The sequence below is a fragment of the Vombatus ursinus genome, unplaced genomic scaffold (genome assembly GCF_900497805.2).
Source record: "Vombatus ursinus unplaced genomic scaffold, bare-nosed wombat genome assembly UNPS02014801.1, whole genome shotgun sequence".
Classification (NCBI taxonomy): domain Eukaryota; kingdom Metazoa; phylum Chordata; class Mammalia; order Diprotodontia; family Vombatidae; genus Vombatus; species Vombatus ursinus.
In genome coordinates, this window is record NW_020954579.1 from 8010145 (window position 1) to 8033624 (window position 23480).

General features: G+C 42.8%; 1 protein-coding gene across 3 annotated transcripts; it reads right to left on the reverse strand.

Annotated features, from left to right (window-relative positions):
- Positions 1 to 402: 402 nt before the first annotated feature.
- Positions 403 to 23239, reverse strand: DCAKD (dephospho-CoA kinase domain containing). 3 transcript variants are annotated; one of them, XM_027873079.1, is made up of 6 exons: positions 23160 to 23182; positions 10031 to 10102; positions 8507 to 8678; positions 7841 to 8044; positions 4001 to 4088; positions 403 to 1164 (listed from the first exon to the last, which is right to left on the reverse strand). In XM_027873079.1, exons 3-6 carry the CDS (start codon positions 8616 to 8618, stop codon positions 888 to 890), a joined length of 681 nt encoding a protein of 226 aa, XP_027728880.1. In that variant the 5' UTR covers positions 8619 to 8678; positions 10031 to 10102; positions 23160 to 23182; the 3' UTR covers positions 403 to 887. The 3 variants fall into 3 exon arrangements, with proteins under 3 accessions (XP_027728880.1, XP_027728879.1, XP_027728881.1); XM_027873078.1 differs by lacking the exon at positions 10031 to 10102 and having other exon boundaries at positions 23160 to 23239; XM_027873080.1 differs by lacking the exons at positions 10031 to 10102; positions 23160 to 23182 and adding an exon at positions 22958 to 22976.
- Positions 23240 to 23480: the final 241 nt, after the last annotated feature.

Genomic DNA, 23480 nt, shown 5'->3' on the forward strand with positions numbered 1-23480 from the left:
GACACAGCTGCCCTGGGTGCAGTAACAACAGGCAACATAGGGGCCCTGGAGGTAGACACCTCCTTTTGATCCAAGTCAGGCAGGAATGCCAAGCCAGGAGTGAGATTCCCCTTGGAAAGTTTCACTAACCTCACAGGGTGGGGGTGGGGGGGTGGGGGGGAGGAAGAGACACTGGAGAAACCTGGCAGTGGGGGGGGGGGGATGGTCCATCCTTCCACTGTAGGCATACTACCAGGAATGAAAGCACCCAAGACAGTTCAAAAATGGGTGCATGAACTCCAAACCAATGGCCTATAGAAAGGATACTACATTCTGTCTATACATGTCAAAACACATAAGCATGCACACCCACCCACGAGGGCTCTGAGTGGAGGGCACAGGTCATAGTCTCTGAGAACTGAAGACTGTTCATTCATGGACATTTATTGAACTAGCAAGAACAACATGTTATACCAGGGAGCTACAATTACCCAAAGCTCCATAGGAGCCACTTCAAATGCAGATGAAGAGAGGGAAGGGGAGAGAGGAAACTTTCTTTAAAGATGCATACAAAGTCAATCTCTTGGCCTGTAGCTCCCTGTGGCACACAAAGATGCCACTGGAACAGAATAAAGAAAAAGAGACATCAGTAAATTGGTTCCTAACTCAGGAGTCGTCAGTGTCCCCTCCAAAGGTTGTCTCTTTTATGACAATAGTGCCAACCTTTCCCCCAATCTCTCAGCCCAGCAGGCTTGCCTAACAGAAGAGGAAGGAAAGAGCTCAGAGTCTGTGGGAGGGATGGATAGAATAGAACATTGCCTTCTCCTTGGCAGTGTTCAAGACCCTGTTGCTTGGCCTCAGCATCGTTAGGCTGGGCTGTCAGTCCTGGAAGTGGGCTAAGGGCCTTATTAAAGCAGGAGGTGCCGAGACAACAGGTATATGATGCCAACAAAACCAGCAAACAGGCCAAGCCTCAATGGTAAAAAGTCCAGGGAATCCTCTAGCTGGGAATGTAGGTGGAGGGTCTGACGACGAGTGGCCTCCCACTCCCCTGAGTTGTCCAGGATGTGCCGAGCCAGTTGGCGCTTCTCTTCCAGAGGCAGTTGGGCTGCAATCCGTTCCTCAGCCTCCTCTCGACTGAGCCCATTCCGCTGCATCAGCCGTGACAGCTGGGTCTGGGGGTCACTGGTGAGAGAAAGGGGGCAGTGCTCAAATAGGAGGGAGACCCTCACCCCACCTGACCCACTAGGGACATTTTATCTTGGGAGAAAGGCACAGAGAAATGCTTCTCAGTACATACTGGGTCCCTCTCATTCAGATACCGTGGTTCCAGTTGGACTATAGTCCTACCCCCAGTCTTAGAGAGGGCAGATCCCTGCTTCCAGGCAAAGTTAGTAGTGATTGTGGATTTGAAAACAATCTCCACTTATATTTCTTGTCCTGCTTCCCTAATTCTTTAATGTGCCTTTGAAAAAGAACATGTCTTAGGGTAAACCCCAGGTACACAAAATGTTAGTTATGCCACGGCCCTACAGCCCAGAATTTCAACTTAACCCTTCGTAAACAGCAATCCAAGTTGGTGACATTAGCTCTCTCCTTTTCTCCCCTTAGGGTTTCTGGCCAAGTCAGTGTGACCTTTACTTAAAGGGCTGTCTCCACCAGCTAAGCCCTTTCAGCTAGCTCCCCTGAGGCCCCAGGGCTGCTGGCTGCATTCTGAATAGCTTCCTAGGGCTGTCATGAAGCTTCGTTTCCCTTTGCAGACCGGTCCCAATCCCTACCATCGCTACTCCCTCCCCAAATCCAGAATGCTATGCAGAGCAACCAACCTGTGCTGAGGATATGGCCAGTGTGGCTAAATAAAGGGCTATGTGCATTTGGGCAGTGGGCAGGTTTAGAGATAACTAAGGGCTTTCCACACTCAATCAATACTGAACTACCATTTATCAAAAGCCTTCCCTGTCCAATGCACTGTGCTCGGTGCTGGAAGGAATTTTAAATGACCTCAGCTCTTGGGGTCAGCTAATTACTGGAATGTAAGACTACCTGCTGCTCCAGTGATTTTTCTGCTAGAAATCCAAAGATCCTTCTCACATCTAGAATTTACTATCAAGGTCCAAAGACTCCTTATTCAGTAGGTTCCCTGTTATGCCTGACGTGTCCCTTCCTCTCTTGAGTGACACTGCGAATTTTTAAGGAAGATAAGCCAGCCTAGAGAAGAAATGTGCTGTAGCCCCATTTTAGGCCCTGTAGCCCCCCAAGTGCCTTCCCTTTCTGTCTTCCCCAAATGTAAAAGGGGCTGGCTGGTTGCATAGGAACTAGAAATGTTGTTATTCTAATACTTATTAGATCAGTAGACAACCTTGGCTGATTAAAAAAAATGGTAAAACAGCAAAGGTTAGTAGCAGCTTTTAAAGAAATTTGGACATAAAAGCTGATTCTTGCCATCTTTGCTACGCGTCAGCCTCCAGGTCTCCTGGATTTTTCCACCAAGCCTCAATTTCTCCATTTGAAAAATGGGAAGATTTTGTCATATATTGGAATTCGGCAAGACAACCAAAGCAGGAATAAGTGGTCTAGACATATACAACAAACTCTTCTCACCCACACAATGAACTCCCCAATTATTTCATCTTACTGGCATTTCACTGCAGAACACAGCTAATAAGGTTAAAGTCATGGGGTCAGTTCCTGCTGGGGTGGTTTGGCTCTGCATTAATAATAGCAGCTCACATTTATATAATGCTTTACAGTTTACAAAGCACTTTGCTGACAACATTGTGAGGTAAGTAGCATGAGTATTATTACACCCATTTCACAGATAAAGAAGCAAGTCAATTGGAGACCTAGGAACTTGAAACCTGCCTCATCCTTATAGTGTTAGGGAACTGATAGTCTAGAGGTAAGATCCCATTCAGCTATGTAACAGTTTAGATGACTTGACTATACCCAAGTATAATCACTTCCTGGAGCAGCTAGATGGTGCAGTGAATAGAGCTACGGCCTTGGAGTCAGGAGGACCTGAGTTCAAATCCAGCCTCAGACACCTTACACTTACTAGCTATGTGACCCTAGGCAAGTCCCTTAATCCAATTGCCTCACCAAAAAAAGAAAAAAAAAGGATAATCACTTAATCACTTCCTAGGATAAAAACAGGGCACAATATAAGGCAAAGAGCCACAAAGTAGGTAGTCTTGTATATTTAGGGTACTAAGGTAGCATACCCGGCACTACTTCCTATTACGTGCCTCCTATATATCCTCTCCTGGGGACCACCCTGAATCCAAAATACTTGAGAAACCAAGCACCTCCAAAACAACTGTGGGAGGCATCCAGGAAGCATCTGAGCCGAAGACACCCTGGTATCTCATCTGTTCTTGCTTACTGGATCACTAGGGACCATGACTCATTTTTCCTTGACAGTTTGATCCTCCTCCACTTGCCAAACCTGGATTTTATTTGCTTTGTCCCACTATCCCCGAGAGGACAATGTAGAATAAATCAGCTTCACTTGCTCACTAGTACTCTCATAGTTCCCCTGTGTATAAGAGCTCAACCACTGTGTGACCTTGGACAAGTCCCTAAATGTCTGTGTCTATTGTGTCTCTCTCATTGGCAACATGGGTATAATTACCCCTGTCCTACCTTATGTTGGAAGGATAAAATGAAAATGGACATGAAGGCAATCTGTTTTGAACATGAAAGGCTATTATCGACGACAGCTTTGCTCATCTTGGTTTACCTGCCTGTATGCCTGTAACAGCCAGCAGGGGGAGCTCTCCCCATGTACCATAAAGCCTTGAGAACCAATGACAAAAATCAGCAAGAATGGAACAGCCTCCCTACCAGGCTCAACTGCATAACATCAGACTGGTCAATATTCAGGGCCCAGTTCATTGGGGTCTTAACTTCTCATCTTGACAAAGAGTGAACAGTGTTGCCCAGGCAAATGTCCCACCACTGCCTGAGGGAATCTTTATCCCAAGATCAACAGGCATTTTTCCACTTCAGAATCACAACTCACCAATATACCACCACTGTGTGCTTCATGAATGGTAACATTGTTTTAGTTTCAAACAGCAAGGGGATGTCCAAGATCACATATCGGTACCCTGGGGAGAGGAAGGAAAATGCCCAAAAGAATAAGAAGAGCCGGTCATCATCCTTTCCTGCTCTAGATACCCTATTTTCTTTATTCAACTAAGTGACAAGAAAAGCACTGTGACTCAGCTGATGAGCTGGATTTTGACCTAGGAAAATGGCAAGGCCTTGGGGAGCTGTATTGAAGAACTGTTGGTTTGGGTGGAATATAAGATTAATGAAAGGAAACAGATAAAGCTGTGTGGAACCAAATGTAGAGGGCACTGAATGCTAGGCTGTGGAGATAAGACTTTATTCAGTAGGCACGGAACTACCAAAGGTTTTTTTTTTTAGATGGGAGGTGGGGTGGCACAGAAGGAAGAGAAGAGAGCAATGATATATTAGAGGCAGGTGCAAAGGCACTGAAAGAGAGGAGGAATTATAGTCAAAGATAGAACACTGGGACTTGTGGCTGCAGAGACTGAGGGGGAAGATGTGTTTATCTGCCCGAGGTGGCCAAGCTGATAGCTTAAGCAAGGTCACACTGCCTCCAATGAGACAAAGTACATGGGATCCTTTGAAGCCAAGGCCCAGACTGGATGTTCTCTTCAAAGAGCTTGGGTCATATTTGAACAGGACATCCCTTAAACATCAGTGGGACATGTCAATGGAATTCTATTCCTATGGTGGTAGGCTGCAGTTACCTAGTCCCCACATGACCAAATGGAATCTGTGAAAAGACTGACTGGAGTCAAGGGATGAAACTCTCAGTAGGGAATGGAAATTTTCTTTGCATGCAACTGGACTGGATGGGGACAAAACCAATGGCCACATTAACACTAGGCTTTTAACCTCTCAGCCTGTTTTCTTTTTTGCAAAATTAGGATAATACCATCTGTCCTGACTCAAGTGGATCTTGTGAAGGTCAAATGAGAAAATGTTAAGTGAAAATGCTTGTGTGTCTAGTTGTTTTCAGATGTGTCTGACTCTTCGTGATCCCATTTGAGGTTTTCTTGGCAAAGATACTGAAGTGGTTTGCCATTTCTTACTCCAGCTCATTTTATAGATGAGGAAACTGAGGCAAACAGGGTTAAGTGACTTGACCAGCGTCACAGAGGCTATATTTGAACTCATGTCTTCCTAAGTCCAGGCTCAGCACTCTGTCCACTATACCACCTAGCTGCCCCTTAGAAAATGATTAGGAATCTGTAAAACATGCCACAAATATGAAGAATTATTATTATGCATAAATGCTCCGGGATTATTCCCTCTTTGATTCACAGTGGAGCTGACATTCAAGATCAGTGAGCCAGGGAGAAAACCCAAGCTACCTGCTTCCCAGTCACCTAGCTCTGCTGACTGAGAAGCCCAAGAGAAACACATGGGACTCCCCAAAGCAACAAAGACCAGACTGCATGAAAGGACCTGAGAACGGAGGCTGGCAGCACTGCTTACCCACCTCAGCGCCAGAGCCAACACAAGCTCCTTTTAAAACCTCTTATCTCCCTTTGCCTCTCCCTTCGATGTGTCCTTTCCTCTGGGCTCCTCATGGGAGCCTATGGCCAGTGCTTTGGTTCACCAGTAAAGGTCCATTCAGCTGTCACATCCCTCCTGCTTGATAAGCTCTACAAACTATCCTGACTCTATTAAGACATTCTTCTGCCTACACAGAGACCTCCCCCAACAGCTGGTGATCTTATCTGACGTTTGATTATACCAACTTTGACAGTTGTATTTGTTATACTCATCAGGGGAAAACTGGGACTGTGGAAGCCACAGCTGTCGTCCCCATTTTTCACCTTATCGAGCTGAAAAGAGCTTTCTGGCTTTTATTTAAGGGAGGCAGAGTGGGGTGGGGGAAGCACAGAGAATGTTTCAGAGCAGGTGACATTATCCAAGGAGTAATCTCAGAAGGGAAGCTACACTGCCTGCTGCCTTGGAGCTCTACAGATGTACTTGTAACTGGCCTGGGAGGGAATGCAAAGGGCACAAATGAAAGGCACAGGGTTCCATTCCTGGAGCCAAGGGGGGGTGGTGGTGAAGGAGCACAAAGGCACAAGCATCCAGAAAGAAGATAGGAGAGGGGAGGGCTGAGGCAGTGTGAGAGAGAAGACAAACAAGTCAGACTGGTAAAGAGGAAACCTAGCTCATGGTCCCATTCTGAACCTGAGTCAGAGTCATCAGATGTCTTTACACTGTCAGCAAAGACCCCCAGAGAGAAAGAAAGAAAGATGAGGAAAGGAGGAACATCTCCTGGCTTTGTAAAGGAGAAGTAGACAAAGCGGCAAGGAAAAGATCTTGGCTACAAACACTACTTGGAGGCCAGAAATAGGCTAGAGAAATCCTGCTAATCTAATGTTCTAAATATAATGCTTCTCTTAGTAGTTGTGGCCACTTCCACAAGGGAAATTTTAAAGTTTACCCTTCGGGAGTTTGGGGGAAAAGGAGGGGGGGAAGGAAATTAAAAATGCATTAGTTCTGAAAATGACAGCTATGGTGCATGTGTCAGAGAATAAAGGCTACATTTTCCCTATTGCTGCTGCCATACTTCAGCTCTTTGAGATGTGGGAACTTTGGTGCATTTTTTTGAAAGGTTACTAACCTAAGCATTAGCCAAATGACTCCTACTCTCTAACCTTTTCAAACTATTTTCTTCTTCCATTATTTCCAGTCTTAGAAGAGAGGCAACCCAGAGGAGTGCACCTGGAATCAAGAGCTACCTGGGTTCAAAACTTGCCTCCAAAATGTACTAATTGTGTGGCCTTGGGTAAGTCATAACTTCTCTGAATCTCAGTTTCCTCATTACTAAAATGGAGATAAGATACCTGTAGTACCAACCTTGGAAGGATGTTTTGAGGGTCAAAAGACATATTTTTATAAATTTTAAAGTCTTCTTAAAATGTCAGTGATTTTTTGCAGCACATCATCTTGTGTGTCCCTCCATATGTCTGGCTCACTCTCACCTGAAAACCTTTCCCCAGGCTAGTCTCCCCCAGTTGGACCACCTCTGAGGACTCCTTCATCCCTTTCTCTTTGTTTTAGCTCCAGCTAAAGACTCATTTCCTCCAGAAAACCTTTATTGAAAATGCTCCCTCTGATTGTCCCATTCTGTTCCCTATTCCCTTGAACACTAGTTACTCCTCATAATAACATTTATTAGTCCAGATGTAGGTATTCTATAACTTTCATGAATGATTGCATTGTCTCCATTTGTCTGGGAGGCTTGTTACTTCAGATACTTCTAGCATGAGGCTACCAAGGTCAAGGTTACCTATTTCCCAATGGGTAAAAATTCCTATTTCACAGGTAGCACCTTTAAACCATAGATTAGCCATCTTGCAAAAATGAATACCACATGTTAGGAAGAGAATTTGAAAAGAGAGTGTATAATTCAATATAATACATTCTCACTATCAGGGAGAAAAGTCAGCTACAAGGCCACCTCCCCTAGATTGAATCAAAAGCATTATCATATAAAGTTTTAAGTTCCTCAATGGTGAGGACAATATGCCTTCTATTCCACATGTATCCTTCCTTCTCATGGGGCCTAGAATAGAATTCTGTACTAAGTATCAAATAAACGTTTTGATTGACTGGACTTACTGTCCAACTCTCCACCATCACTCTCTCCTTGTTACCATAATTGACTTGCTACGAAGGTAAGAAGGACAAAGGCTGTTGTCCCAACAGTCATCAGGGAAGTCCCAGAATTCAAAATGGAAACATCACACCTCAGCCTCCCTCCTTGCCCCCCCCCCCAAGTCTCCAGCCTCTGGCATCTCACCCTGAACCAAGTACTTCAGGATCTGCTTCAGCATCTCCTTACGAATGTCTGGATGGGTGATGGCATTCAGCAGTTTCCGCTTCTCAGAATGGCAGAAGATGATGTTTCCCAAGGCCTGGCGATTGATCTCTCCATTGTCTAGCAGGATCTCTTGTCCAAAGGCTTGCACAATACGATGGTAGGCAGGGTACCCTGGTTTTACCACTGGCAAGGGAGGGGAAAAGAGGTAAGCACAGGAACAGACCCTGAAAGATTTAATCCCATTGTTGTTAAAAAGTCTCCAGGCAAGAATGGTGATGTAATTTGACAGATAGTGTGCTTTGATGTGGGGCTTGAATATCCTAAAGGAAGAGGTATAGTTTACCTTTTCACTTGTAAAAAATAAAGATGCAGAATTAGAGGACTAAGGAGAGTAAATAATTCCTTATCTTAGAAACAAGTGTCAAGGAAGGGGTCCCAAAAGAAAAAGGATTTTTAAAAGAGAGGATAGTGATAGAAACAGAAAAAGAGAAAAGGAAATTAGACTAAAGTATCAACTCTGCCACCTATTTTTTGCTTCCTGTCTATTAGATTATAAGCTCCCTGAGTGCAGGATCACTCTCTGAACACAGGAACAGCTTAATGTTTGTTGAATTGAATCCCCTCCTTTCCCATCCTCCAACTCACCCTGGTGGGCAATGGCATCTGCATCGATCACAGCACAGCCCAGATCCTTGAACACCTGAACTACTGAGCTCTTTCCTGAGGCAATGCCCCCTGACAGGCCCACCAGGAACATCCTGCCTCAGCAAGACTGGGTCAACTCCGCCAGCCCAACAGGAGAGGGGTCAGGGAATCCCTAGGTAACAAAACAAGCACAGATGATTAAGACTGGAATTTAGGAAACAGTGCAACTGTTCCAATAAAGCATGTTTTTGTCTGTCATGGGGAAGGGATACAGTGTGAACTGAAAGATATAGTCTCCGCCTTTGAGGAATTTATAGTCTGAGGAAGCTCAAGGTGGGAAGGATAGAACACATCTACATGAAAGGAATGAAGGGTCAGCTAGGTGGCGCAGTGGATACAGCACTGACCAGCCCTGGAGTCAGGAGGACCTGAGTTCAAATCCGACCTCAGATACTTGACAACTAGCTGTGTGACCCTAGGCAAGTCACTTAACCCCAATTGCCTCACCAAAAAAAAAAAGAAAAAAAAAGGCAGAATGAAAAACACTCTTATTAAGAAACCGCAATAAGCACAAATGCCATTTATTTCATGAAAACTTCCTTTACTTCAGATCTTATACTGTACTTCCCATCATATTGTATTCTGCATTATGAAGATTTAAACAGTCATTGCATATTTAAAGTGTCCTATCCTACCTGCTAGGGCGGCTAGGTGGCGCCATAGTGCACAAAGTGCCAGTCCTGGGATCAGGAAGACTTACCTTCTTGAGTTCAAATCTAGACTCAAGACATGTACTAGCTGTGTGACCCTGGGCAAGTCACTTAACCCTGTTTGCCTCAGTTTCCTCATCTGTTAAATGAGCTGTAGAAGGAAATGGCAAACCATTCCTGTACCTTTGCCAAGAAAACCCCAAATGGGGTCACAAAGAGTCGGGACACGGCTGTAACAACTGAACAGCAACACATCTTACATGTTACACTGTAAGCTCTATGATGGCAAATTATTCACTAGAATGTAAACTTCTCGAGGACAGGGGTTGTTGTTGCCTTTCTTTGTATTCCCTGTTTTTAGTACAGTGCCTGCCAAGTAGTAAACGCTTAACAAATGTTCATTCAACCAACCACTGTAATAAATGGTGCCTACAGTGTAGCAACACTAGGGTAGACATTGAGATAATTTAGACACGGTCCCTGCCCTCATGGAGTTTATACACCTGCATAGTATTACATAAATGTGTAAGTGTTGAAAGTATATGAACAAGGTCAAGTAGGGTTAATTAAGAAATATTTCCCTAGTAATAGATACAAGTTTTATTGAGCCAGGTTTTGAATGAGGAATACAGATAGACAGCTGCATATGAAGAACTCACAGTATGTGAGGTATGCAATCTTTCATTCCTATAAACCATTTTTTGAGAAGCAAGGTGGTTTAGTGGTTTGAGAGCTCACCCTAGAGTCAGGAAAACCAGGGTTCAAGTCCCACCTGTGACACATGCTGGCTATATGACCCTAGAAGTCAACTAACCTTTCATTGCCAGAGACGCAATTACAGAGAAAACGATGATCTGTATTGATAGAGGGAGTTCCACACCAGAAGCTGCCATAGATAAAATTACAGATGTGATTAAAAAATGTAAGCTCCCTCTGTCTAAAAAGGAGAAAAATAGGTCACCTGACATTTTTCAAACTAAGAAACTGAGGCTCACTGAAAGGAAAAAGCATGCCTGTAAGCATACAGAGAAATCACTAGAGACCTTAAAAATTCACTCTAGGTGCCCAGGTACTCAGTCCAGCCCTCTTGCCAGAAATTCTCTGAGGCTTCCTCCCAGGAAAATGGCAAAGCAATCCCCCAACTCAAGCTTATAATGGACTCAGGGCTGAGTGAGTTTAGTCTGTCTGAGATAAATAATCCTTCCTTTCTTGTCTAGGAGTTGTCCAGATGGGGAGCTCAGACACAAACAGCAGTTTATGCTTAGCTGCCACTAAGCCTGCTGGAGCAAAGGTTTTTGCCAAGAAGAAATTCTAGAGCAAAGAGGGGCTGAGGAAGGAGCAAAGGGGGTCTTCATGGGAGGTTCTAGCTAAGCCAAGGCATCAATGTGAGTGACTTTTGGGGGTTGGAGGTGAGGAGAAGCTGAGTAGTAGCATTTACTATCTCTTTTTAAAAATGTTTTTTATTAATTTATTTTGACTTATCAATAATCACTTTCATATGCTTTTGAGTTTAAAATTTTTCTCCCCCTTCCTCCCCACCACCCTCCCCAAGACGGTGCACAATCTGATATAGGCTATACATCTACATTCATATTAAACATATTTTCACATTAGTGATATTGTAAGTAAATAGGAGGAACCATCAGAAAGAGGAAACAAAACTCAACAGAAGAGAAAAAAATAACAATTCGGCTTCCATAGTTCTTTCTTTGGGTGTGGATAGCATTTCCCATCACAAGGCCTCTGGAGATGTCTTAGATCCTTGTATTGACAGGAAGGGTTAAGTTTATCAATATTAAGTCATCACACAACATGGCTGCTATTGTGTATAACGTTCTCTTGGTTCTGCTCACTTCACTCAGCATCAGACCATACAAGTCTTTCCAGGTTTTTCTGAAGTCAGCCTGTTCATCATTTCTTATAGCACAATAGTATTCCATCATATTCATATACCACAACTTGCTCAGCCATTCCCCAATTGATGGGCATCCTCTCAATTTTCAATTCTTTGCCACCACAAAAAGAGCTGCTATGAATATTTTTGTACATGTGGGTCCTTTTCCCATTTGTGTGATCTCTTTGGGATATAGCCCTAGAAGTAGCATTTACTATCTTACAACCACCAGTTATCAGTCATCAACAGGCATTTATTAAAGGGTATGCGCCAGCTACAGGGTGAAGTGCTAGGGAACAAGCACAAGATGGACAGTCCCTGCTCTTAAGGAGTTTACATTCTAATGGTGGAAGATGACATGGGGGACAGGGAACCCACTGAGTTCTCTATTGGTGGCAAAGTAGTAAAGCCTGAAACCAGAAGCAGAGCCAGGAGAGGAATGGAAGGATGGCCAGCTAGGGTCCTTTCCTCAAAATGGAGTTTCCAGGAGGAATTTACCAATGAGAAGTGGTGAGTTACAATGTAATTCACTTGTACTTGGTAGCACATTTTTCCTGCATGTATTCTTTATGCCTTTTTGTTTTCACGGATGTGTCCTTTCTCTTCCCACATACTGGAGGCTTCCTGAGGAATGATAGGATCACAGATTCTTAAAAGAACCTTGGTGCTTATCAAGTCCATTTTACATATGAAGTTACTGAGGCCTAGAAAGGTTTGTTGTTCAGTCATGTTCAACTCTTTGTGATGCCTTTTTGCAGATTTTTCTTAGCAAAGATACTGGAGTGGTTTGTCATTTCCTTCTCCATCTCATTTTACAGATGAGGAAACTGAGGCAAACAGGGTTAAGTGACTTGCCCAGGGTCACACAGCCAGTCAGAGGCCAGATTAAAGAGGGGGAAAAAAGGAGGAACAGAAGTTCTAGGTCTTCCCCTAGAATTCAGGAGAAGGCTCTGTGACCCAGAAGGGGAACTAAAGACAGAAATGTTTGTGCTTATAAATGAATCCAATATATAATCTATGACAAAGATGAAGTAGTAGTTGTTGTTGTTGTTGTTTTCTGTTAATGAAGGTCAGTGACCCACAGGGATAAAAGATTAATATAAGGTAACTAAATATCCCCCATCAAAGATTCAAAAACACGGCTATTCATGAAACCTTCTCATCTCATTTTCAGATAAAAACCCTAACTAGGATTCATACTCTAAAAAGTAATGGGGAGGTGAAGAAGGAAGTACACAAGCATTTATTTAGCACCTACTATGTGCCAGACACTATGTGCTAAATGCTTTTCAAATATTATCATATTTGATCCTCACAACAACCCTGGGAGGTAGATACTAATATTATTCCCATTTTAGAGTTGAGGAAACTGAGGCAGACAAAGGTTACATGATTTACCCAGGGTCACACAGCTAGTAAGTGTCTTTGGCCAGATTTGAACTCTGGTCTTCCTCACTTTAGGCCTAACACACCATTTACCTGCCTACAGGAAAAGGAATAACACATTCCATTTTAGAAAAAACTATTTTTTTTCCTCCAGACCTAGTGTTCTTTTATGATTTCATTGCTAAAGCAATGTTGCATTTGGGAAGCTAACAGAACAAATAGAGATACCATTTCTGGGCATTCTAGATTCAGATTAAGCTGAGGGGTCGGTGTTTCATATTTTTGTCATCTAGAATCAGGGCTCAAATATCTGTGTGGATTGAAGGGAACAGTAGGACAGATAATCCCCAAAAAGTTGTTAATCCAAAACCATTTCTTATGGACCTTCAAATTTGTCATATGACTACTTTTTTTGCAGCAGTAGCAAATTTACCATACTAATTATGATTATGTTAACTGATACTGAAATTAATTTTCTTCCCCTAAGGACACATCAAGTGATGGAGGAAGAAACAACCCAAATATGTGCTAGGGAAAGCTAATTTAGAATTTTAAAGTTTGTTATGGAACATTCACACAGATAATTGACAACTGACTGGACACTATGAAGAATTACCCTCCCCTCAAAGAATATGTCATCTAAAATGGTAAGCCAGAATCAATGGACACATTGGTTCTGTATTTTGCAATTGTAATAATTTTTCCTCTAATGGGGTCACCTGAGACAACTTCCACATTACAAATAGAAGAGATAGGAGAATTTCATTCAAACGAGCCTGAGAACACTGGTCGAAGAATCCAAAACATAAAAACAATTAGTATTTACATAGCATTTTACATATATTATCTCACTTGCTCCTCACAATAACTTTCTGAGGTTAGTGCTAATATTATCCTCATTTTACAGATGAGAAAACTGAGACTTAGAGAAGTTAAGTGACTTGTTTAGGTCATAGTTGTGTCTGAGGTAGGATTTGAATTCCAGTCTTGCTGATGCAAGTCCAGTACTCTATCCATTGCATCACCTAACTAGTGGACAACCCAGCAATATACATTATAATCCAAGCCCTTTGTTCCCACTGTATGCCTATTTCTCTTGAAGTAAAATGGATAGATTTTCTTCTGCTCAGCATCATCAAGCAGCATGCCTTTTTTTTTTAAGTGGTGACATTAACTCAGGGAGTTTGGATGGACCCCTGGTACTCACAGGGCACACCCTCTTTATTGCCAACCTTAGGGACACAGAATCAGCCAATTTTATAGCTTGCAGAGACCTTAAAGATAGTTAGTTCCAAACATTTTATTTGACAGATGAGGTAGAAGCACAGAAAAATTAGAGAACTTATCCAAGGTCACCCAGTATAATAGTCTTCTTCCTAATCTACCTAATGTGACAAACCTGGGCTATGTCCCTTCATAAGTTCATTTTAATATTAATCTAATTGAAATCATAGTTAGGAAGATAAATCTGCTGGGGAGGGAAACAATAATACACTTCAAAGACAAAAAGAAATGATGTTTATATTACTGGTTCTCTTGAATATCATACCATTACCACCACCTCCCCCCTTCATGGAGAGGAGAGAGTTAACTCTGGACAGAATCACAAAGAGCAATGCAGCCAGGATACAGTGCTAGGAAACCCAAGTTCTAGCCTCAGGTTTATCCCCGGCAAATCATTTCATCTGCCTGTGTTTGTCTGTGAAAACAAAGCACAGCTGTTCTGTCTGTAGAAAGCCAGAAGCATGAAAAATACAAGGATGGGATGGCTTTGGGCTCCTTGGCTTAAAGGTCAAGGAGTACACTATAACTAATTGTACAAACATCCATAGAGCCCTTTTGTGTATGGAGGCATAAGAAAACATTGTTCCCTCAAGAAACTTGTAGTCTAGGGGCAGCTAGGTGGTGCAGTAGATAGAGCACCAGCCCTGAAGTCAGGCCGACTTGAGTTCAAATCTGGCCTCAGGCCGAACACTTGACACTAACTAGCTGTGTGACCCTGGGCAAGTCACTTAACCCTAATTGCAAAAAAAAAAAAAAGAAAGAAAAGAAAGGAAACTTGTAGTCTAGTTAGGGAGACAGGATAGAAAAATGAAAAAATAACTTATATGCCAGTAGATGGATGAGAAGTACAAACTTCAGAACTAGGCACTGAGGAGTCTCTTCTTCCCCAGGTGGCTGCTCAAATACAGGTTCTAGGAAGATGAACTAGTCGAGTAGTGCTTACAATCCATCCATTGCTAGAAGATGAGGGATGACCTCTTAAGGCTTTTTCCAACTCTAGTGTTCTGGGTCTTTTACTTATTGCTATAAAGTGTCATGTGTGGGGCATTCTGGAAGACCACAAGGACTCCTTCTGGGCATGAACCAAGTCTATACTTCTTTTCTACTACCCCTACAAAGCAAAACTGCTTACTGAATGAGTGGCCAATTTTTAGGAGTTTCTTTCCCCAGGACAATAGGCTGCATCCAGTTAGTTAAACTCCATGGGTAGTAATCATAGAATTCAAGAATCTGAGCTGAAAGAAAATTTTAAGCTTATTTGTCCAATCCTGACACTTAACAGAGGAAGCAGAAAGGCTAGAAGAACTCCTTGCCCAAGGTTACATTCAGGGGTGTGCAGAAGCTAGCTTGAACTGGCTCAGGAGAGTACATTGTTAAACATCAACATGTCTAAAACCTGCAAAAGCCACAAAATCAGGACTTGATTTACTGTTTTGTTGATTGTCTAGACTTAAGAATTAATTATAAATAAAATGTTAACAATGCAGATTAAACTTCAAAGGGCTTTATGACTATATTCTCCCTCACCACCACCCACATATCAGAAAACTGGCTGTTAAATGTTTACCAGCACACCCCTGGACATTATAGTGCAGTGGGTAGAGGAACCAGGATTACAGTCCACATGTTAATTCCAGTTCAGGGTTCTTTCTACTACATAGTACTAGTTAGAACCTATTAAATAGGCAAACTGAGGAATGAATTGGTAATTAGTCCCAGATGATTTAATCACTAGCCACAGAAAAAGCACTGGGGGATCAGTTCACAGTTCTAGTTACATCCAATTCTTTCTTTTTTGGAATTCTCAGTCTAAGCTCTAAACTTCTTTCAAATCACAGTTCTAGGGTCACCCCACAAATAAAACAGCCTCTTTCTTGGAGTTACTTCCCACATTGTCTTCTTTACTGGATTAAGTTTCTTTACAGTTTTTAGATTACAAATTTAGAAGAAGAGAGCTCTATATAAAGCCTTTCCTGATCATTCTAACTGTTAATGCCTTTCTCTTGCAAAAAAAATTACTTTGGATTTTTTTAACACATTAAATTTAATACACATATAAGTGTGAGTTGTCTCCTCCAACAGAAGATCTGTGGAGGCAGGGATCATCCTCATTTTTATCTTTGTGTCCCTAGCACCTAGTGTACACACAGTAGGTACTTAACAAGGACTTGCTGATTGATACGTTAGACCACCTGCACAAGAGGACGAGCAAATTTCCTTGATGCCCAAAACCCCCACAAATTTCCACATTAGAGGAATCCAAGTTGGAATGAGGAGGAACATCACACACAGGGGAAGGGGAGGAAAGGCAGTAAACCTGCACTAGCAGGAGCTGAGGAAAAAAAGAATAACAGTGGCCTCAGAGAGGCAGCATGACACAGTGGACACAGTGCTAGATTTGGAGATGGGAAGACCTGGGTTCAAATCCCACCTCTGGCACTTTCTAGATGCATGATGCTAGTCAAGTCAGTCAGTCAGTAAGCATTTATTAAGCCCTTACTATATGCTAGGCACTCTCAAAGCTCTGAGGAAGAAAGGCAAAAGGACACTGTCCTTGTCCTCAAGGAGCACACATTCTAATGGGGGAGATAACATGCCATAAACTATGCATGTACAAGATATACACAAAGTAGGTGAAAGTAATCTCAAAAGGAATGCACCAGCAGTGGATCAGAACACAATCCAGACCTGGGACACAGTCGGTGAAAAGACACAGAGTCTGGAGGTAGAACAGCAAGTAGCCCAGAATAGCAGGATAATTAATAGTGGATGATCAGGGGAGTCAAGTATAGGACTTGAAAGGTAGGATGGGGCCAGTCTGTGAAGAGGTTTAAATGCTGAACAGTACATTTTGCATTTGTTTTGGAGGTAATCAGAAGTCACTGAAGTTTACTGAGAAGGGAGGTGGCAGGGTGAGACCCTAGGAAAATCACTTTGGTAGTTGAGTAGAAGATATACTAAGAGTTGGAAGAGCTTTGAGGCAGGAAGACAACCAAAAGGCTACTGCAATAGTTCAAGCACCAGAGGGACAGGTGTGTAAGTAGAAAGAAAGGGACTTCTCTGAGAAATGTTGCAAAGGTAGAAATGATAAGACATGATAACAGTTGGGTATGTGGGGTGAGCTCAAGTGAGAAGTTTGAGTACTAAAGTGGGTGCCAGCCTGGGTCAGTGGGAGGATAGCAGTGCCCTTAACAGTAACAGGAAAGTTGTGAGGATAGGATGATTTCGAGGGAAAAGTCACAAGTTGAGAGTCAGCTTCCTCACCTCTAAAGTGAGGGGTTTGCACTAGATGGTCTTGAAGGTCCCTTCCAACTCTATGATCCTGTGAAAGTCTCTAAATATATGATCATCCTATGTAAGTTCCTTTGGACCAGGGGGTTACTAACTTGGTGTATGTGTAGGAGAAGCCTGTCAAAGGGATACAGACTATATTTGGTGAATTACTGTATTCAATTGGTGAAATATCATCCTGTATCATACTACTGAAATAGTATTGCTGGTGAAAAATTTTGTGGATTAAAGAAAGAACAAAGGTGAAGTGGTTGGGGCAGGGTAGAAAAAGGGGAAGATTTATAGCACATCTGAAAGAGGCAGCTGCAAAAATAATTTCTGCTGATCAAAACCAAATGAATAAGATTTGGATGTGAAAATTTTTTCATATGAAAAGAGGGGGGAAAATCAGCAACAATGATCCAGTGAAAGGTGAGTTAATTGACCACAAAAATAACTAGAAACTCCAAACTGATTTCTGACCAATTCAGTGATAAAATTTTTGGTGTATCCTTGGAGAAGCACATATCATTCTTACTTAATGTGTTCACAAAAGGTTTTTATTTATAACAACTTATCTCAGTCCTCAATCAAATCCAAAGCAAGAAACTGGAGAGTGAACATATTTGGATAGCTTTTTTCAAAAACCACACCAAGAATAAAATTGTCAGTTGACAGGAAACAGAATCAAGGGTCTTACAATTCATTTAACTATTCTAATGAATTTCTTAACAACTTTATGATACTAAGAAAAAAGTTTATGTACCAAATAAAGTTTTCTTTATGGAACATTAATCTGTTTCTTATGTATATTGGCTATTGGGAAGACATACCACAAGCCAAGGGATAAAGGACCCCAAAAATATTGGGAACCCCTGTCCAAGATAGTATGCCTTTGGGGGGGCGGAGTGAGGGTGAAAGCAGTACCACTTTGCAAACTGTGGGCTACCTCATAGGTCTAAGTGTCTAACCATAAAGAAAATTAATCCAATGGTCCTAACTCCATCAAGATAGGCATGGTTTTTTGATGGGGGACAAAGATCAAGAAGCAAAGTCACATAGAAAACTGGAATAAACCTTGGGCTAGAACCAAGGGCATCTACCTCTCAGCCTGGGTAATTCTCTACATAAACATGTGCCAATGGCAAGTCTCTCACACTGAAATTTTTAAAAAAAACATTCTATAAATGGATCTGTTGAGGGTATGAAACTGAGATTTGAAAGGAGAAACCCCTTTCAATCCCCCGTTCCCTACACAAAAGCTTAGAACTCAGGGGAGAAACAAGTCTCTGGTTTCTCATTTTACCCTGTACAGAGGCAAAAGACTGTTTGCACAAAGCCAGGGGCACTCTTCTTCATTAACCTGCATCTCTAATGCAGCATGTTCCCCCTCCTTTCAATTGGCTCCCTGGACTTCATGCAGTGCATACACACAAGCCAGAAGCTTCCCCCTCCCACTGCTTACCGAAGGGAATGTATATATATTTTGCTCCAGTGATCAATATAATCATTCAGGAAAACGAGTCATTCCCTGCCTTGGGACCCAATTATTTTCTCATGGAACCAACAGTTGCAAAAATATATTGTTTTACAGTTAACTGTTAAGTACTATTTTTATATACAGCTTTCTCATTCCTAATCTTTCATTATGGGGAAGAAGGCAGCTATTTAAACCAGTGAGTGATCTCAATCCTCATTCAGCCTATTAAGCAGCCTGCACCATTCACTCCTCTCCAATCTGACAATTACTGGCCTCCAGAGTGAAGAGATGTTGATGAGTCAGTGGGTGCTGCCACTCCCTTCTAAGTAGCACATGAGGCTGCCATCTCTTAGTTTTATCTGAGGGCTAGCAGTGCCACTAGGAGGAAGGGAGTGGATGTGAAACAGTCTTTTCTTTGTTCAAATTGCCCTCTGGACATCACCACCTTCACTCCTGGAAGACAGAGAGGTGGGAGAACTAATCCTAGTCCCCAGGCAGAAAAGATGGAAACCAAAGTTCATTTTAGGGAAGATATATTTTCATTCAATTGTCGATAGAGAAAAAAGAACCCAGGAGTTCTAACACTGAGTTCTATACTCTCAGGAGACCATCCCAAATGCCACTGGGTATCTACTTATGTTTTAAACCAATAAAAAAAAGGCTCCTGAAATATTCTGGGTTCCATCCATACTGCTTATAGTTTCACATTCATACCTTCTTGCCTTCTTTCATCTCTGCTTACCCAACCAACCCCTTAGGTGTCAGGAATTTTCAAGAAAGGATAAGAAGGATAATAGAAGCAAACCCTATACTGAGAGACAGTTGGATCCATTGGATCACAATAACTGGGGTAAGCGACCAGCAGTCTTGAGATCTGAATTATGTTTCTAACTCAGTAGCAGCTCTTGGGTAAATCCATTGCTCTTAGCTGGGGGGAAATACAGATATAGAACTCTCTGTCTTTGAAACTCCCTTACTCAGACTGAGCTGTCTTAACTAATGAGTCAATGACCACAAACTCACATAGCACCTCTCTTTTGCCAGCCAACAAACACTAGACCCTGCTTCCTTCCAGCTATCCACCCTGTGCCCTGATTTAGGGTCAGTGTGGAAGGCAAGGGGGTATTCAAGAGATGCCTGTGAGGTCAGAGTCCTGGAGCTCTAGCAACTGTCTTGGGAATTTAAAACCCTTCAAAACCTGGCTGCAACCTACTTTTCCAGCTTTATTACACATACCCTCCACAGACCCTTTAGTACAACAAAAACAGACTTTTTGATGCTCCTCACATAAGACATTCTATCTCATAATTCCTTATCTTTGCCTAGGCTGACCACCATGGAATGCACTCTGTCCTTACCTGTCTTAGAATCCCTAGTTTCCTTCCAAGCTTAGCTTATACTTCCTACAGGAAGCCTTTAAAAAATACATTTTATTTTCTATTGCAAACGGACAGAGCCACAAACGTTTAAAGATACAACCAAAGGATGAGCACTATATATGAAACTGCAAACTAGTTACATAGTTTAAAAACATATACTCAATGCAAAATAGTAACAAAATTACCTAGATAGTTTCTATCTCCTTCTGTTCTCTGTGTTTTTTTTTATGCTTCATTGACCCCATGAGACCTTCTCCTGATTCCAACAGGGGCTACTGCTTCCCAATTTCCAAAACAAGTTTGTATTTTGCATATATGTACATATATTAGATTTTGTGTGCTCCCCTCCCCAATAAGACATGGACTCCTTGAGGAGAAACTCCCCTACTCAGACTGAGCTGTCTTAACTAATGAGTCCATGAGCACAAACTCATATAGCTCCTCTCTTTTGCCAGCCAACAACCACTAGACCCTGCTTCCTTCCAGCTATCCACCCTGTGCCCTACGGTATACTGCCTGCTACCTGCTCTGGGAACTGTAATCAAAATAATACTGCCAATGCTTCCAGAACAGTCAAGTTGATCAACTTCCCTTTTACTCCATTCACCATCCCTGTGGCTTTCTAAGCCAAAATACCCTTCCCTGGCCACTACTCCCCTAGACATGTTATCCTTCCATTTGAATGTAAGCTCTTTAAGGGGAAAGACTCTCAATTTTGTATTAATATCTTGAGTGCTTTACACATAGTAATTACATAATACAAGCTTTTCATTCATTCAACAAATCTTCACATGGCACATTCTACAGTCCTCTACAATCCTTATTCTGGTCTCCCTCTTTATATTAGCTTGTCTATGTGTTTCCTAAAACATGACATCTAGAACTAAACTCAGATGTGGACTGACCAGATCAGAGTATATGACTTTCCTTCTGGGGTCATTATGCCTTTCTTTTAAAAAAAAAAAAAGCAACTTAGCATCACATTAACTTGACTCCTGAAAAGCTTGCCATCCAGTAAACATTCCAGAATTTTTCCCATAGGAATTGTTGTCTAGACATGTCTCCCCCAATATGTACTTGTGAAGTTGACTTGATGAACCCAAGTTGAAATCTTATTCAGCGCAGCACATCATTCTAGTCTGTTGAGTTCTTTTTTGATCCAGACTGTTATACAACATTCTAGTTATCTCTCCAAGTGTCATGTTATTCTGTAAATTTGACAAGTATGTCTTCTCTGCCTTCATCCAAGTCAGATAAAAATGTTGAATAGCAAAGGGCCAAGGACAGATCCTTGGGGCAACTCCCTCTAAGTCAAGGTCTGTGAACCTTTTCTGTATTATGGTAAGGCCTACGTACCTCTTTCCCAGAATAATGTTTTTAAATGCACAAAGTAAAATAAAAATGCATAGGACCATGAAGGAAACCAATTATAATGAACTTTAGTAGTTATTGCTTCCTTAAACCACAAGTTCCAAGATACCTGTTCTAAACTGACATCAATCCTGCGGGTCCAGTTATCATACCAGTTCCAAATTCACACAAATGGACTGTCAGCCCATATCTCTGCATAGTGAAAAAGTGTTATTCATCACAGTCTACTTTGTATCATGAGAAGCAGTGTGGCACAGCCGATAGTGCTGAACTTGAAATGAGAGAGAAAAGGGATCAAATCCTGCTTCTGATACATTGTTGTGTGGCCATTGTATAGATCTTATACTAGACTAAGCTCCTGGAGAGCAGGACCTATGTCATAGTAATCTTTATAGCCCACTCAGTGACTAGCATGGGGTCTTGAACTACTTAGTAAATGTTCAAATGAACTGTCTTGCTAGTAGAGAGAAGGGAGGGCTGGGAGTAGAGTGTGGAGTTACTGCACTCAGTTGAAATCTTGCAAACTAAGTTGTTAGGGACATCACTGGAGTAAGAGTTAATAATTACTTCTTGCTTCCAATCAATTCAAGATGGAACCCTTCCCTGCCAAAAAAGAAAATGGTCTCCACGATTGTAAAAGTATTCAACTGCAAACTATATTTTCAGTAAATTTACTAGGGATAGTGACATTGGGGAAAATCAGAAGACAGTTAATGAAGTTGGTTGGCATAATAGGCAGGCTCACTTCTTAAAGTCACTTTCTCTGAGAGGAGCACCAGGAAGACTAATTTAAAGTTGGTTTAAAAAAAAGTATAAGGGGAGTTCAAAGCATCGACAACACTATATGGCCATCTGGCAGTTTAAACTGATAAAGATTGTACAAGATTACAAAGATTGTAGAAGAACTTGACAGACGTAAATCCCCTTTCAAGACTCTGTTCTCTTACAAATGAGAAAAAGTCTGAACACACCTAACTCGATCCAAATCCAAAGTTTCTCCAGACTAGGCCACTATAACGTGACTCAGAAGGGGCTGAAGGCACTGAAGGCGATCTCATTTTAAGATCAGTAAGAACAGACATCTATTCGCCATCACCTACACAGAAAAGCTAAAAAAAAAACACCAAAAACCCTCTGCATCATTTTTATTTTGCTGCATCCCTCGAAGGTGGCACCATCCCAAGTTCACAGATGAGTCAACTAAGGTACTAACTTCGGACATCATACCTAATCCCTTTCCAGTCTGAGGATTGGGGGTATTTTTACCCTCTTTCCCAACCTAAAAAAAAGCTGCCGGACAGACTCCAACCAAGCATTTACCAATCAGTTGACATGGGTAAGCACTAGTTACGTGCCAATCACTGAAGGACGTAGAAGTGAAACAGACTCTGCCCTCAAAGAACTTTTCTACAGGGGGAGTACTTTGATTGAGCCTCAACCACCTTATCTGGGGCTTTTCTGAGCAAAAAAATAAACAAAGTCTCGAGGCTCATCTATTCCCCACCTAGAGCTTTAACACGTGCTCGGAGGTGGGGGGCGGGGAGGAAAGGGTGACTTATTTTGAGGTGTCGTTTAACCTAACTCCCGTCCCCTCCACCTGCTGGGTCACAACCCGCAAAAGGCCTGGGGTCCTGTAAAGGTTCTTCCGATATGAGGGGCTTCGGGGCAGCCACTCACTCGGCTGAAAAACGCCTTCTTTTCTGGTAAAACTAAAGAGCCACGCTTGAGAGGGCCCGTCCGGGAGCCTCCTTCCCGCCCCGAGCCGGTCCTCCGCCGGACAGGCTGGGCGCGGGGCAGTGGCCCCCGCTCCGGGGATCTGTCCCTCACTTCCAGCTCCCAGGGCCCAGGGTGAGGGACGGCTGGCCACCTGCTCGCCTACCTGGCCTCGGGGGCCCGCGGAGGAAGAACGAGGCGAGGCCGCGCGGCTCTAACTGGGTGAGGAGGAGGGGTCCGGCTCCGGGCCGTGGCGTCACGCGCACGTCACCGTCACCTGCCCGGCCGCCGTGCGCGCCCCTAGCCACGGGCGGCCGAGCTCACGGGGCACGGTCAAGGCTGACTGCGCGGTCAGCGCCCGCCCTGCTGCGGAAGCCTGGGATGAGACGACAAAGTAGGAGAGGGGCTCCGGCCGGAGGGACTCCCGAGGCTCACCTCCACCTGCCGGCCCGGCCCCACCTTTTCCCTAGCTCTCCTTTCCCTTCAA

Coding starts and splice junctions, on each gene's coding strand:
- DCAKD (XM_027873078.1), bottom strand. CDS start 8,618: ATGTTCCTGGTGGGCCTGTCAGGGGGCATTGCCTCAGGAAAGAGCTCA. Junction 4,089..7,840: donor CCTGAAGTACTTGGTTCAGG/GTGAGATGCCAG, acceptor TCCTCTCCCCAG/GGTACCGATATGTGATCTTG. Junction 1,165..4,000: donor CACACAGTGGTGGTATATTG/GTGAGTTGTGAT, acceptor TTCTCTCACCAG/TGACCCCCAGACCCAGCTGT.